Here is a 16,927-nt window from a genome sequence, read left to right as displayed (position 1 = left end):
CGTTTCTTCTATGTTTTTAAAGTTTTTCTTACTTTGATCATGTTTAATCAGAAAAACAAACTAGGTAATGTTTGTAAAAAATTTTATACAAAGTTGCACTGTATGATTCAAAATACTTTCAGTAAGATTTCAGTAATATTTAAAATATGATCTAACCAAAGGTTAGTATGCAATTAAGAAACATGGCATCTCTAATTCCAAACTGCCACTTCTCCATTTAAACCTGGAGAAGGCATTTTAAAATTATATATGAGAGCATACATTTTTGAAAAAAGTAAATTATGTCATAATAAGTTTAAACAGAAAAGTTTTATTTTATTTTATTATATATTTTTATGTCGTTCAGATTAACAAAATAGGAATAAGAACTTTTTATGGATCTTCTAGATTCTAGCTTGAATCTTCTCTGATAAATTAATATTTTTTAAAAATGTTCTGAGAGCTGTTGTTTTCTTAATTCTTTTTTCTCTGACCTTGAAATATAATTGACTACCCTATAGGTCTCAATGGTATAAGTCATTAGGAAGATAAAAAATATATGGGATTAAAGTGAAAAATGATAAGACTTTCAAATTAAGTAATGAAGTTAATAATCCTACTTTATGAAAGTGGGTTATGTGATAGATGTTAATTATTATTATAATCAGGGTTTATCAACTAAAAAATGTTTAAATTTTTTAAGGTAAATGAACTTGAGGGCTCTTTTGTTTAAAAGTTTATCAAAGAAAATATGGCTATTTATTCAAAATTATGTAAATAAGTAACTTCATTGCAATAAGTCACCTTTTATACCCCCAGAGTATGTCAAATAATTTTATTAATGGTATAAAACTTAGTACATTTTTAATGAAAAGGTAAATATTCACAAAATGTGACCCTTTGCCACAATTGTTACAACTCCAAAATATCCCTGCAAATTATCCCATTTGAATTTTTTAAAAAAATACTCTTTCTTCTTGCTTCTTTCCCATCCATAAACTAAGTGTAATTAAGTTTGAGAATGGAAAACAATAAAGCACAGAGTAAATTTTCTATTAAAATTGAGACATAAACAAGAAAAAACCAGAGTAGCTGCAAGAAGGTGAGGAATGATCCAGGGAGCTGGGAAGAGGCGTCTATGAGACGATGTGAGTCTGCTGCCACTTGATGGAGTGTAGACAAGATAGAAGTAGGCAGGTGACATAACGATGACAAAAAATCCAGGGCCCCTAGGTGGTACAGTCGGTTGAGCAACCGACTCTTGGTTTCAGCTCAGGTCGTGATCTCGGGGTTAGGCTCCGAGCTCAGCAAGGAGTCTGCTAAAGTTTCTCTCTCTCTCTCTCCCTCCACCCCTCCCGGTGCTCACTCGGGCTCTCAATCTCTCTAAGATAAATAAATAAATCTTTTTTAAAAATTGATGATGGAAAAGGGCACTTGAATAAGAGCTGGATCCAAATTAGACAAAGGAACTATTTGGGAGACTTGCTGTGAATAAATCCTTATTTTTTCCTAAGCCATTTTCTCTCAACCAATGTCTGCAGAATCCCAAAACTGTGACAATTCAGAGAATTTAAGATTTTATAGTAGTTTCAGAAGCTCTCATCCATTGTCATATCAAAAATCTCACTAAGCATCAAGATAAAGGTATTCTTTTTTAAAATTCAATATATTCTCCACAAAGCCAAGTACTGTACTCTCCACACAGCAATGGCTCAAAGATGTGTATTAATTAGATGAACAGAATTTATTTTTTAAGAAAGATAAATCAGAAGATGATTTTTTAACTTAACAGAAAGATTACTGGCTTTATTAAATGATCCTATAAACATAAAAATATGTTTAAATTTTCTATAAATGATAAATAATCTAATATATTTCCAATATAATTAAAAGTTATCAGAATTTAATAGATGCCTAACTTTTCTCAGGAAAAACATGAGGAATAACTATAGCTCTACCTTTATTCTAATCCTAATGATTTAGTCATTCTTACTGTCAAACTTACTAGGGAGAGAGCAAAAGTAAAAAAAAAAAAATCTCTTCATATTAGCAATGTCATTTCAGGATAGTTATTCAGTTTCTCCTTACTCTAATCTATAATATTTTTTTAAAATGCCACAGATCTAATGCCATCAGCAGATGAATAACTAAATAAACCATGATATTTACAGAATGGAATTCTGCGCATTGATTAAAATGGGGGGGATAGATAGTTCATTTAAGATTTGTTGTTTAAGGCTCAGAGAGTAAAAGGCTATTTTAGTCCAGACTTGTGGTTTCTTAGGCAACACAATTGCCTCAAGAAGTTGGCAGGTTTTTAATCTGTTCGCTTTCAGTCAGTGCCATGTACCAATAAATACTCCAAGACTCCTTCTTGGAGGTACCCTCCCTCCTGGTTTGCCTGTTTCCATATACCCAAATGTGCATGCAGGCACTGACCTTAATGGTGTGACCTTGCAGCCAGCTAGATGACAGCTTAGAATAAGAGAACTATACCTCTAATCTGTTCTGAGCCAGTGCCTCATACTGTAGGTGTTGGTTACAGCAGCAGCCCATTTTCAGGTACAAATTTCTGTATTAGCTCCTGCAAGTATTTTGCCTCGCAGGTTGACTCTCCCTCATTCTTTCGTGTATGTCATTAGAAATAAAAATAAGTAAGGATAAAATGCTTAGTATAAATGTGACTAAATTTAAATCTAAGCTTACATAAAGTCAAGAAAAAAAATAAAATACTTTGAATATGTAGCTTTCCATATGAAATAAAGAAATGCTTCCTAACAAAACTGCTTCAGGGGTGGGGCGCCTGGGTGGCTCAGTTGGTTAAGCGTCTGCCTTCAGTTCAAGTTATGATCCCAGGGTCCTGGGATCGAGTTGTGCATCGGGCTCTCCGCTCAGCGGGGAGTCTGCTTCTCCCTGTACCCCTCCCCCCCCGCTCATGATCTCTCTCTCTCACTCTCTCTCTCAAATAAATAAATAAAATCTTTAAAAAAAAACAAAACTGCTTCAGAGGTTCAGTAGCACTAAAGATATTATAGACCAACAATGTGAAATATCTGAGGTACGGAATGGGAAAGTGGGGAAAAAATAATAAATCTTTGACTTGTTCCACTTTTTTCCACATGACATTTTCCATATCCATTTGTCTCTAGCTCCCAATCAGAGAGGTATGCTAGATCTATACAGTTCCTGCCTTCAAAGCATGTTCTCTTCACTAACTTGAGATCTTAGAGAATTTTATAGCTATTAAACTAGTTCCATTAATTCAAGATCAGCAACAGAAAGACCATCTTTCCTAAGCCCACAGATTTTAAGATTTTCTCTTTGTCTCTGTTATTCTATAGTTTCATTACTAAGTTTCTAGGTGCTTATTCATTTTTTTTTCATCTTGCTCACAGTTCAGTGAGTTCCTTCAATTTGAGAAGTTACGGGTATTTCTTTAAATCTATAAAACTTCTTAGTCATTCTTGCTCAAAATATTGCTTTGCCCTGATTCTACTTCTAAAAGTTTATTAAACATTTTTCAGTCATTTTTATTCTACTTTCATTCTTTTATTAAATATATTTCATTCTCAGGATGCCTGGGTGGCTCAGTCGATTAAGCATCTGCCTTCGGCTCAGGTCATGATCCCAGGGTCCTAGGATCAAGTCCCACATCGGGCTCCTTGCTCAGCATGGAGCCTGATTCTCCCTCTGCTTGCCAGTCCCCCTGCTTTTCTCTCTCTTTCTCTCTGACAAATAAATAAAATCCTTAATATATATATGTATATACATATATATATATATATAATTCTCTTTTTCTTTGGTATTAACTTCCTATTCTCCACCACTTTGTCTCTGCAGAGCATTCTGGGTGATTTCCTCACTATCTTCCAGTTCACTAACATCTTTTTAATGTCTACCCAATGTTCAAACCGTTCACTGCATTTTTTATTTCAATGGCATCTTTATTTCATGTCTTATAATTTCTATTCTACCTTATTTCTTCTAACATTTAAAAAACCCTTATTTTAAAGTATGTTTTAAAGTACCTTTGGACCTTAAAAGTCTCAGAGAGGGAGCATTTGCTTTCTCTGCCTATTTTCAAGCTGAGACATCAGTCCTCTCTTGCCTTCAGACTTGGACTCAGACCGGAACTAACATGATTGGCTGTCCTGCTTCTCAGGCCATACGGAAGGTCATTTCTCAGCAGAGCAGCCCTTGGACTTGAAGGTAGCATAAACCAAGGCCTTACTCTCACGTGTGGTGCAAGCCTGGGCTTCGTTTCTTTTGTGACTTTTTTCCTACCCAATATCCAGAGTAGATATCAAATTCCCCTGTAGCAGGTAGGCAGGAATGTCTCCGCCCCACTTCCTAGAAGGGCAGCCCTTGCGGACTCCCAGCTTCACACAGGTAGCTCTTTCCTAGTCTAACCCTAGGGAAGCCTGGATTTCCCTAACGTTAGGATTACCAACTCTAGCCCCCAGCTAGGTGTGCACACCACCGTGAGCTCTTTGGACTTCACCTGACTCACCATTTGGTTTTGGATATCCTCTATATTTCTAGTATCTAAGTATTTTGCTCACTTTGTTTTAAGCTCAGCTATATACCGCACAATTCATTTGCGATATTTTATCGAGTTTCCACTCCATGTGTTTGGGGTAAAAAGGGAAGTCCTTCCACATGAGCTAAATTTTGATACCAAGAAAATGACAAGAACAGTATGACAGAGATAAATTACAAAACAATATGATTAAGAACATCGATTTTAAAGTGAAAAATTAACAAACTGAGTACAGAAATGTATTTTTAAAAATCATCACAAATATACAGGGTTGATTTCAGGTATGCAAGGCTGGCTTAACATTAAAATAGTGAATAATGTAATGTGGGGGTCAGCAACTTTAGATACGAAATAGTTTAGGCTTTCTGTGTCACATGAAGTTCCTGTCACATGTTCTTCTTTGGGCTGTTTCTTTGCTTGTTTTTTATGATCCTTTAAACATTAAAAACCCTTTTTCGTTCACAGGCCATACAAACCCAGGCTGTGGGCCATAGTTTGCCAATCCCTGATATAATGCAACATGCCAACAGAATAAGAGAGAAGAATCATATAATTATCTCCATAGATACATAAAAATGTATCGGATCATATCCAACATTCATTCACGATTTTTTATTTATGCATAATCTAGGAAGAAAACTCCTTTAACCCAATAAGGATTTATCAACTAAAAACTTGTAGCAAACTTCCTTCTTAATGGAGAAATGTAAGAAAGATTCTCTTCAAGGTTAGGAGAAAGTCAAGGATGCTTGCTGCCTCTACTTCTACTCAGCATTGAATCCTAGACAGTGCAGTAAGGAAGGAAAAAAAACAAAAGGTTAAGGTTTGGAAAGGAAAAATAAACTGTCACTATAGAACAAACAATGTAAAGTTCTGTGTAGAAAACCCTAGAAAGTACAGATCCAGTATTACTCAAATTGCCGAGTTTAGCAATGTGGCTGAATATAAGATTAACATACCTGTCCATGTGCCAGTTTCTTTGTTGAACTTCGTCTGGTGGGGGGCTCCTGAAAGAACTAAATTAGGCAGGCTTTCTTTCAGAGAAAATTTTACATTAGCTTCTGCCCAGACACTACTGACCTGAGATTATCACATTCAGGTTATTAGGCAGTTTCTTAGTGTGGGAGACTCAGGCTCAAGGCCTGATCTACTGGTGGAGCCCAAAGCTCTGTCTCCTACTTCTAACATTGGCTTTGATATTTGCCTGCAGAGTAAGCCCCACATCTGTTCACAGTGCTAACGCCGATTCCACTTATTGGGGTTTGTTGGTGTTAGAATATTTTTGTCCTTGGAGATCCCTCTACTCTTTGATGCACTACTGTATACAGGAAGTATCTTCGTCAAAATCTAGTTGTAACGTAAAGGAAGGCCTTTCTGAACATCACATCCAAAGTATGATTTATAAAAAACTATTACATATAGAAATATGACTAAAAACAAAACCCCAAAATGTTAATTGGTTGTTTTCAGATGATAAGTTTTAAGTAACTTGTTTTCTCTTCTGTATTTTCCATACCTTGTACCCATGATCTTATTCTGTTTTTATAAAGAAGAGGATACGATTTTTTTTTAAGATTTTATTTATTTATTAAAAAGAATACAAGCAGGGGGAACGGCAGGCAGAGGGAGAAGTAGACTCTCCAATGAGCAAGGAGCCCGATGCGGAACTCGATCCCAGGACCCTGGGATCAGGACCTGAGCCGAAGGCAGAGGCTTAATGACTGAGCCACCCAGGCGTCCCAAGACACTTTATTTTTTAAAAGAAGTTATGCACAGGACAAATAAAAAACTATTTATTTAAGTATTACTGAAAAACACAAAAGAATATTTATCAAGTATATACTTGCTTTTCAACCAGTATCTTAATTAATTCTCATAAAAATTCTGTAATGTTCATTATCCCTAATTTTGCAGAAGATGAAACTGAGGCTGAGAAAGGTTAAGTTATTTGCCCAAGTGACAGAATGGGGATTTGAATTTGGAAATACTTGTTCCAAGGCCAGTTTTTTTTCTGCCTCCCACAAGAGAGCATTTCCACATCACCACCTGCTAGTTCTAATTAAGAGATAGTAATTAAACAATTCTCCACTCCTGACAACAATATTTAAGCTACTGGCATTTTAAAGAAATTAATATGAACAGCTTTTCATCTGCTGGAAGGTACTACACCTAAACACAAACTCCAAGCTATTACAGAAAGAAAAGACTCCAACAGGACACAGTTATATGCTTTGTCAAAGCCTAGTTAATTGCATTATCTATTAATGGAACATGAAGCATAAAAATGTTGAGCAATATATTTCTAAAAATGTTCGACTTGACTAGTAATCCAAGAAATACAAATCAGAGTGACAAGGCCATATTGATCAAATTGGCAAAATTTTTTAAGTAATAACAGCCAGGTTGGGTAAAAAGTGAAACTGCCATACATTTTAGGAAAGTCGTTAACTGATAAAAATTTGCTGTAGGCCAATTTATAATATTTACACTTTAAAATTCATGTGGCCTTTCAGCTAGTAATTCCTCATCTAGGAAGTTATGCTAAGAAAATAATCACAGATATGTATATAAAGATTTAGCCACAGGGTTGAGCATCTTAGAATTACATGGAGGGAGGGAGGGAGGGAAGGAAGGAAGGAAGGAAGGAAGGAAGGAAGGAAACAAGCTAAAATGAAACTAAACCTACAATAAGAAACTAGGTTAATAAACTATGCATATTCAAAATAATTCCATCAGCCATTAAAATGACACTGCTCTCTTTATTAGCATGGAAAGAAATTGTTGACATGATGTTTTTAGAAAGTAAATTAAAAATTATATATAACAGTAGGATTGTATTTTTATTAACTTATATTTGGTTATATTTCTATTATTTACAAAATGTAAGGTCTGAAATAATATACCACAAAATTCTGACTGTAGATATATCTGATGATATGATTTGGGATTCTTTTAATTTTTCTTTTTCTTCATCTATATTTTCTTATTTTTACATGAGTATTTATTACTTGTGTTAAAAAAGGAGAAAAAACATTGATATCACAGAATCGTATCAGTTAGTAAGAATGTCCACAACTATTATTAATATATATTAAGTAATATAAAATAGTTTGTATGTTCTCATTTATGTAAGAAAACCTATATATATTAAGTTGAACCATATAAAATTGCGGGCATTTGTCTGATTTTGACTTATAAAAACAGCAATTTCAAATGGTTCGACTTTTTTTCTTTAAGGTCATCTATATTTCCTTCTTTAAATTCATCTGTATTTTCTTCTTTTAAATTTCACTAATTTCTAATTTTTTCTAAAACACTAAATCCCAGTTTCTATATTTATAGGCCAAAAGATCCCAAGCAAGTCAACTGAACTCTCTCAGTTTCATCAAAAAAAACATTGGGGGGAGGGTAGGGCACCTGGGTGGCTCAGTCGGTTAAGCATCTGCCTTGGGCTCAAGTCATGATCCCAGGGTCCTGGGATCAAGCCCCATGTCGGGATTCCTCCTCAGTGGGGAGCCTGCTTCTCCCTCTCCCTCTGCCACTCCCCCTGCTCGTGCTCTCTCTCTCTGTCAAATAAATAAATAAAATCTTTAAAAAAAAAAAAAAACAGAATATACCAAACACAAAAATAAAAAATGGATTCAAGACCTAAATGTGAGACCTGAAACCATACAAATCTTAGAGAAGAACACAGGCAGTAACCTCTTTAACATTAGCCATAGCAACTTCTTTCTAGATACGTCTCCTGAGGCAAGGGAAACAAAAGCAAAAATAAACTATTTGGACTTCACGATAAAATGCTTATGCACAGCGGAGGAAACAATCAACAAAACTACAAAACAACCTATAGAAGAAGGTATTTGCAAATGACATATCCAATAAAGGGTTAATATCCAAAATAGATAAAGAATTTATAAAACTCAACACCCAAAAAATGAATGATCCAATTAAAAAGTGGACAGAAGACATGAATACACATTTTTCCAAAGAAGACATACAGTATAATTTACTATTAAACTTTATATTCAACATTTTCCAAATATACCATAGTCCTAAATCCATTAATGAAATTTTCTAAATGGCAACTATTTTATTGTAACTTCTCTTTTCCCTTCTAAGTAGCTTTGCCACAAATATATGACAGGGAGAACAACTCTTCCTAACCAAATCTCCTCCTCCCCAGGCACACACTCATATAAGAATCAGACAGACCCAGACCCAGAACTTTTCACAATCCAAAAGATACGTAGAGTTTCGATGTCCAGGGGGCATAAAACAAGTAAAAGAAAAGAACTAAAGAGAAGAAGAAACAAGGAAGGTAAATGAAAAAAAAAAAAAAAACTTGAAATAATAGTAATTACTGGAAATACCCCTACTTTGTTTTCAACTATCCAAGTAAAACCTACTTTGACATTTTTGATACATGTGAATGCACGCTTGGAATTGAGGTCCCAGAACCAAGTTCATTCCATCCTTATAAACTTTTACAGGATAAAATTTCAGATCTTGGGTTCTATTCCCTAGCCAGGAGATATAAATGATTCCCTCGAAGATCCACACCTAAAGGAAATAAACCACTACTGCAAGAGACACTTTCCTACCTTAACAGCTTCTCCTAGAGTTTGGTTTTTGTCAGCTTCCTCACTGGAATGCAGTTCAAGTCTATAATTCAACTCCTGCAGTTGTTGTGCCTGTTCGTTCAGCAGCAGCTGAGCCTGTTGTTCCCGAAGTAATGCATTATTCAGTTCTTCACATGCACTTTCAAACTTCTCGTGGGTGATCAGTTTCTGAAAAAAGGATTAAAAAAATCAGTTATAAGCTAGCTGCGTTGTTATATCACTTAATCTTCAGAACTAGATTTGCTATCATAGAGTATAACACACACATTTCTAAGTGTCTGATACACAACAAAGTACAACTTGCTTTTCTTAACCTCATAAATCAAGATAAAAAAACATCACTCTGGTTTTTAAAGTAGAACAGCTATATTCCTGAAGTGATCATTTTTAGTCAAATAAAATCTTAGGGAACTTATTTCAAGTTCAAATAAATCCATATTGCTCAGATTACATTTTCATACATGAGCACTTTTTATAAAGAATAAGATTGCAGGAACTAAAGCCTTTAACGAGTTCCAATGCTTTTAAGTGATTACCCCAAAGTCTGTGTTTGGCGTGCGTTACTATTCACGTCTCCCTGGTCAAACATCCCTCCTTCAAGAATCCTTACCAGATCATCCCTTCCCAACTCCTCCGACTACTCACACTACCATTCCATATTCCTTTGTTTTCTTTATAGTCAGTATCATTATCTAAATTCACTTCGTGTAATTACTCACTTTTTTACTGCCTGTCTACACCCTGCCACTGACCATATATCTAAGGATATATGGTCCTAAGGATAGGAGCTCCACTGGGCAGACTTCATTCCACTTGCTCACCCAACACACAGAAGAGTGGTTGGCAGATATACCAATATCTGCTGCCAGCGCTCAGCAGATATTTGGTGAATGAAAGAATATTCCTATATAAACATCTACAAATAAAACTGTGCACCAGAGTATACAGCAGAGTTTTTACGATATCATGACTGCTTTAGAGAATGGAGCACTACATCTGTCTGGACAGTTCTAGCCAGGGGCCATCCCTTAAAAGTTGGGGAATCCAGGGCAGGACACACATGCATTACCTCCTGTTCAAAACAATTAAGAAAATGAAAATTAATTAGCAAACAACAAGAGACATCTTGATCTTGAAGTACAAAGAATGGGAATGTTTCACAAAAGGGAAGTAACCTGAGAAATATATATGGAAAACTAAAAAGCACTGTACAAGTCACTTAACCATGCTATATATATTAAATACATATGTCTATTTAAGACTGATAACTTTCCCATTGTTGAAAAGATTTTGAGGTGAATATAATTCACCACAAATAGAAAGCAAATTGATTTAAAATTCTTTTTAATTTAGGGTGGGGGGAAGAGTAGAATAAAAATCCTATTGATTTGAGGCATCTGGAATATATAAACTAGTACAGTTGAATGTGGACTTTATCTCTGAGTTTTCTGCCACATGAGACAAATGTGCTTGTAGTTTCCTCATGAGCCAACAACAGCAAACATGCATCTCATGCAGAGAAAAATTTTTTTACTAAAACTAAGTTTGAGGATAAGTTTATTACATGGGTCTTTCTGTATCATAATATAGTTTTAACTCAGTTTTACTTTGGCACCAGGTACCTTGCCTGCTGCCTCCCAGAAGCAACTGTCTTGTACTATTATTTTACTTTCAAAGGTGTACTATAATGCATTCCTCAACACTGATTAAATTTTAAAGTATGGCATAAACAACAGCAACACTCCAGCATAAAAATAGATGGGGAATGATTTACCTAAGTTGACACAAGGTAAAGGGAATGATCACAAGCACACAGGAAAGTTGCCTCATTTCCTGAGAGTCATCTAGGATAGGTGTATCTGATGTATCACTGATACTTTTACAGTGTTTAAATTTGGAGGAACACTTATCTTGTACTCCCTCCTAACAGCTGCCTTACTCTCCACATCGTCCCATTACAACTAAACCCTCCGCTTCGAGAACATCAACTTTAACGGCCTCCTCTGGGCACTCCTGTTCATTTCAACCTCTTACCATCCCTCTATTCTCTGACACCACAGCACTCCTTTCAGTCTTATGAACAGATATTTTTGTACTTCTTCTACCTTTTGTTTGTTATGTTGCTTTCAAGTATCACTCCTCGCCATCAGACCATCTGTCACTTGACCTCTTAAGATCCCCATCATTTTCCAGGACTTCTTTCCACTCCTCCAAAATTTCTCCTTCCCCTTAAACTTAGCTAATTTTAGCCTCTCTCTTGTCCATCTACCCCTCCCGGAGACTGGCTCAATGCTGTTCACTCTTCAGTGACAGCATTGTCACTGAAAGTAAACAGAATCAAACAAGTATAGCAAAAGAGAATAAAAAGGAGATGGTGTGGAAAAGCAGCTATAAGGACCAATAAAGGAAAAAAAAAATCATGGGAGTTGGCTGTTAAAGAACAGCAGTCAGCAGATGAACACAGTGCTCAGAAGCAATAAAAATACCGAATAGTGGGATGCCTGGGTGGCTCAGACGGTTAAGCATCTGCCTTCAGCTCAGGTCATGATCCCAAGACCGTGGGATCGAGTCCCACATAGGGCTCCTGGTTCAGCAGGGAGCCTGCTTCTCCCTCTGCCTGCTGCTCCCCCTGCTTGTGCTCTTTCTCTCTCTCTCTGACAAATAAAATCTTTTAAAAAGGGCACCTGGGTGGCTCAGTTGTTAAGCGACTGCCTTCGGCTCAGGTCATGATCCCAGAGTCCTGGGATCAAGCCCCGCATTGGGCTCCCTGCTCAGCGGGAAGCCTGCTTCTCCCTCTCCCACTCCCCTTGCTTGTGTTCCTGCTCTCGCTGTCTCTGTCTCTGTCAAATACATAAATAAAATATTTAAAAAAAAAATCTTAAAAAAAAACTAAATAGCTTTCTCAGGCAGGATGTTTCCCTTTATGTTACAATTTTAAACCAACTATAAAGAAGCTATTTTATTTTCCTCCTTTGTGCTTTGCCTGAAATCAGTGAAAGATGATGATTGCAAGCACACTCCATTTTTTTAGAGGAAAGTAGCATCACTTTTCCATCTGTTGTTTTTAATAAAACAATCCTTTATTAACACAGCTAGATATAGACATTAACCACTGTAGTGAAGTGGTTAAAAGCATGAGTTTTGGAACCAGACTACTCAGGTCCAAATCTTGTCAATTCTACTTACAAACTAACTTTGTGACTCTGGGCAAAGTTACTTAGCTGTTCTGTGTCCCATTGTTCAAAATAATAATTTTGAACAATTACTGATATGAGAGGACTAAATGAATCAATTCCTTGAAGTGTTTAGGGTCGGTGCCTGATACATGGTCAATATGGTCATTAAATATTAGAAATCATCACTTTATAACATTACACCTTACAACTGTATGTCAAAGTATAAAAAGTACATATCTCATTCCTTCAATTATTACTTCAATTAATCCCATTTTTAATTCTACACATTAGTGAAAGTAATTCACACTAAACATTTCCTGGAACATATTCTTAGCTTTTGCTGCAAGCCAGTTATTCAACCAAAGTTCTTACAAGAGGATTCTGTCACCTTCCAGCAACTTTTCTTCAAACTCTAACCTTCTCTCTGGGTTCTAGAAACTGAGTCCTGACTACTTCCAAACTAATCAAAGATAAGATGTTAACTTGTTTTCCTAATAGTTATGGACTAGGAAATCCTACTGTAGGAATACCTAGAATTCCTCATACATATTTCAGAAAGCAACACATCTAATCTTTCCATTTTCAGGAAAATCACTATTATCTACACCTTAAAAAAAAGTTGGCTATATTCTTTTTTTTTATTAAAGATTTTATTTATTTATTTGACCAAAAGAGACACAGCAAGAGAGGGAAAACAAGCAGGGGGAGTGGGAGAGGGAGAAGCAGGCTTCTCGCCGAGCAGGGAGCCCGATGCAGGGCTTGATCCCAGGACCCTGGGACCATGACCTGAGCTGAAGGCAGACGCTTAACGACTGAGCCACCCAGGCGCCCCAAAAAGTTGGCTATATTCTAAATCTCAAATTATATCAAGAGCTGTTTCTTTCCATTTTGGCAGACCACCTCAACAGCCCAGATTTAGTTAGTATACACAATTAAAAGCAAATCAAAAGGAGGCAGAGACATACTCCAAAGGAACTGGCTTTTAAAAGTATAAACAGCTCTTTATGATTTAAGATTAATGGCAAAAGAAAATTGGAAAAAAATGAAACATCTATTAACAGGAAAATAGTCAAATAAATTCTGATATATCCATATGATAGAACAGTATTCATTTATCTAAGATGGAATTAACAATAAGTGACACAAGAAAATGCTTCTAGTACTATAAGTAAATATTAATATTGGTATGTGTTTTGCAAATTGTATATGCAAAATCATCCTAAACTCCAACTGTTCATAAGAGCACATATCTGCACATTTACACACACAAATGAAGGGAACAAAACTCATCCACAATTCAATATTAATTGGTTATGGGTGTTAAGATTAGAGTGATTTAAATTTCTTCTTTACACTTTTCTGTATTTTTATTTACGGCTATCATGTATTACTTTTATAATAAAAAAAACTTGAGGCAGCTCTATAATTTTACCTTCCCTGAACAAAAAACTAAGAAAATGAGGGAAAAACTGGTGTCTTTAGACATTCATTGATAAGAGAACTATTACTTATCTCTAATCAGAAGGGTAATTCACAATTACTTGACCTGACTAATTTATAAGAACTTTTGGCCCTTTCAAGACATAGCTACTTGAAATAATAATTAACATTAGCAATTTACATTATCATAGGATTAGTAACTAAACTGCTATCTGCCACTCTCTTTCCACAAACGTTAAAATTGCAGATTCCAAATTAGACATTTAAACTGAAGTTGAACTTGCAAAACTTAGGTTTCCCAAAGAAAGGGGTACTAAAAGTAGTTTGTTGCTAGATTTAGGAAACAAATTTTGTATTTAAATTGACATTAGTTGTCATCAGTTGGATACAATTCTGAAGTTTCAGGGTAACTCCATATTCCTATATCCACATTGAGAACTGCAGTGCTACTAACTAACCGGGGTGGCAAATAGAATATGTGGAAATCTCCATTTTATTGTGCTTCATATATTTACACATTCTGATCTTGATTTAATGTTATTTGGTATCCAGGCTTTCTTTTCTCAGCTATCTTCTGTTTTCTTAAATAATACATGAGTTCGATGGAAGTTAGATTGAACATTTCTTTGGAAAAGCAATTTGATTTCAAATGAAATTAGTTTACTCAAAATATTCAATATAAAAGGAAAAGAGAGGACATCCCACCTCCCATTCCAAACATCAGGTTCTTCAATTGGGAGAAATATTTTATAATTTTTTAGTATACATTTGGGGGTTTGTTTGCTAAAGCAGTTAATCTATCCTAACTATAACTTCCTCTTTTTCTACACTTTCAGCCAGAGTATACATTTTAACAGGGCTATGAGTTCTGCTGACAGAGAATCAGTATTCCTTTAAGCATCTGGTATAACTCCTGGTTTTTTGAGATATAATTGAGATAGAACATCGTTTAAGTTGAGGGGGAACAACCTGTTGATTTGATACACCTATATATATACCACAATATGATTACCACCATTATATTAGCTAAAACCTCTATCATGTGACATAATTATCATTCCTTCTTGTGGCGAGAACATTTAAGATCTAGTCTCTCAGCAACTTTGACATATATAACGGAGTACTGTTGGGGAATTTTAGAAGAGAAGTTTTCTGAAGAAAAAGAAATCCTATTAATGGGACTCTGAATTATTCAAAAAAAACAAACAGCCAAAAGTTAAAACAAATATGGAGCTATATAGATCATATATGTGTGTATATATGTGCATGTATATGTTTGCGCGCGTGCACGCACGTGTGTGTGTGTGTGTATATATATATATATATATATGGAGGAGAGTTCCCCAGAGCCTGTGTGTGCGTGTGTGTGTGTGTGTGTATATATACATACATACATATATATATATATGGAGGAGAGTTCCCCAGAGCCACAGTATTGTAAATCACACATACTTACAGACTGCTTAAATTCATTTAATTGCATCTGGAGACCCTGGGCTTTGTCAAGTTCCTTTTTCATTTCATTCACGTTTCGTTTGAATTCTGTGACCTCCAAGCGCAGTGAGCGGCGTTCCACTTCTGCTGCGTGCAGTCTTTGTGTAAATCCAAATATTTGCTTCTGTAATGATGCTGTGCTTTTCTATTGTTAATCAAGAGCAATTTTACGAGCAGTAACTACAGGTTTACTAATAAGTCAATAGCAACAGCCACTTTACCAACTTAAATTAAATGTATCTTGGATTATACAGAGAACAATACTAGCTGTAACTGACACTTAGAGGTGAAAGCTTTAGTTTTTATGTGACCAATAATTTGGTTGATATGAAATGAACAACCAACGAAAATAAATAATCTAATGGCTAGAAAAGGGAGTTGACATTTGTTTATGTCTCATAGCGTTCTGTTGCAGTCTACTTACAGAAAATAGTAAAATCACAACTCATGCCAGAACTTTTGTATTTGGATATTTTAGCCACTCGGAAGTGCTATTATGTACTACATTAAAGATTACATGAAATCTAAAGGAAATCTAAATACATTCATGCACAACTAATTTAAACTACAAATGAGTGTGATTCAGAGTTAAATTTACAATCCAAAAGTCACTATTTAATGAAATTGCATACATACCAAAATGGGCACATGGCCACGTAGACCATACTTCAGGGCCAGCGTATTTACTTTATGAAGTCCACAAGCCAACCTCTGAACCAGAGAATCTTTTTCTATGTATGTAATACTCCTGCTACTATGCAAAGGTATACTCTCCATGGCCAGACTAACTTTATCCATGAGTTTTGCAAAAGAATTCTTGGCTGCACCTATGAGTAAATGTCCACAAATTCTGGAATTTGGATCTTCGGGGGGGAAAAAAAGAAAAAAGAGACAGAAAAGATGTGAACTGTCTCTTGCTCATTTCACAACTCTGCCAATCGCAAGACAATTAAAATATTTTCTCAATTATATAATTCCCATTCACCTGTAGTGATTCATTCAGAAAGTCCCCTCCCACATTAATTTTCACTATGCAAAAAGGAATGCAGAAAATAGCTCACCTACTGAACAACATTTCTAAAGAAAATCTGCATGTATTTACATTATATCATTTACACTGAACACAATGACACTAAAAATTCATCATCACTCTCTTCGTTGTTTTAAAACCTAATATAAATTCATTTTCCATTTACAACTACTGAAGCTTGTTACCTTAATGTCATACTATTTGTATTCTCAGACAAGAAAATATAATTTGCCTTAGTCCAAGGCAATTAAAATTTTACAATGACAATTACTTATTTCCCCCACAGGATTTTGGTAATCATCCCTCTCACATAATGGACTTAAGGTCCCAGCATATCCAACATGGCCTGCTTGCTGCTAGATTCATCAGGTCTGTAATTAATAATTGTGTTTAATGTTGATAAATAAAATTGTCAGTGCACTTTCTACTAATTGGTATTCCAGATAATGGTTAATAGGTTTATTTATGCCTTAATAAAAGTCGTGTAATTTAGTTTTCCCTCTGCTAGGCAGGTCTTAATCTGTCATTACTTGTTTTATAATACTATCTGTGTAAATGACAAGCATGGAGAGATTATTTAAATTCAGTAGTATACCATTCTACATTTCAGGAGCCTCTGCTGTTGGAATTAACTTAAATTTTGTCTTTA

General features: G+C 35.3%; 1 protein-coding gene across 2 annotated transcripts in view; it reads right to left on the bottom strand.

The window, feature by feature from the left end:
• CCDC171 (coiled-coil domain containing 171) overlaps positions 1 to 16,927 on the bottom strand; it is a 314,512-nt gene that overhangs the window by 125,067 nt on the left and 172,518 nt on the right. For both annotated transcript variants that reach the window (XM_028107327.1, XM_088018937.1), the window contains 3 exons: positions 15,885 to 16,111; positions 15,211 to 15,393; positions 9,121 to 9,306 (listed from right to left, as the gene is read on the bottom strand). In XM_028107327.1, the coding sequence (XP_027963128.1) occupies positions 9,121 to 9,306; positions 15,211 to 15,393; positions 15,885 to 16,111 (596 nt within the window). The remainder of the gene's footprint in view (positions 1 to 9,120; positions 9,307 to 15,210; positions 15,394 to 15,884; positions 16,112 to 16,927) is intronic.

The sequence above is a fragment of the Eumetopias jubatus genome, unplaced genomic scaffold (genome assembly GCF_037043125.1).
Source record: "Eumetopias jubatus isolate StellerSeaLion01/CBP00866 unplaced genomic scaffold, mEumJub1_p1.0 scaffold_15, whole genome shotgun sequence".
Taxonomy (NCBI): domain Eukaryota; kingdom Metazoa; phylum Chordata; class Mammalia; order Carnivora; family Otariidae; genus Eumetopias; species Eumetopias jubatus.
This window is presented reverse-complemented; position numbering and strand designations above follow the sequence as displayed.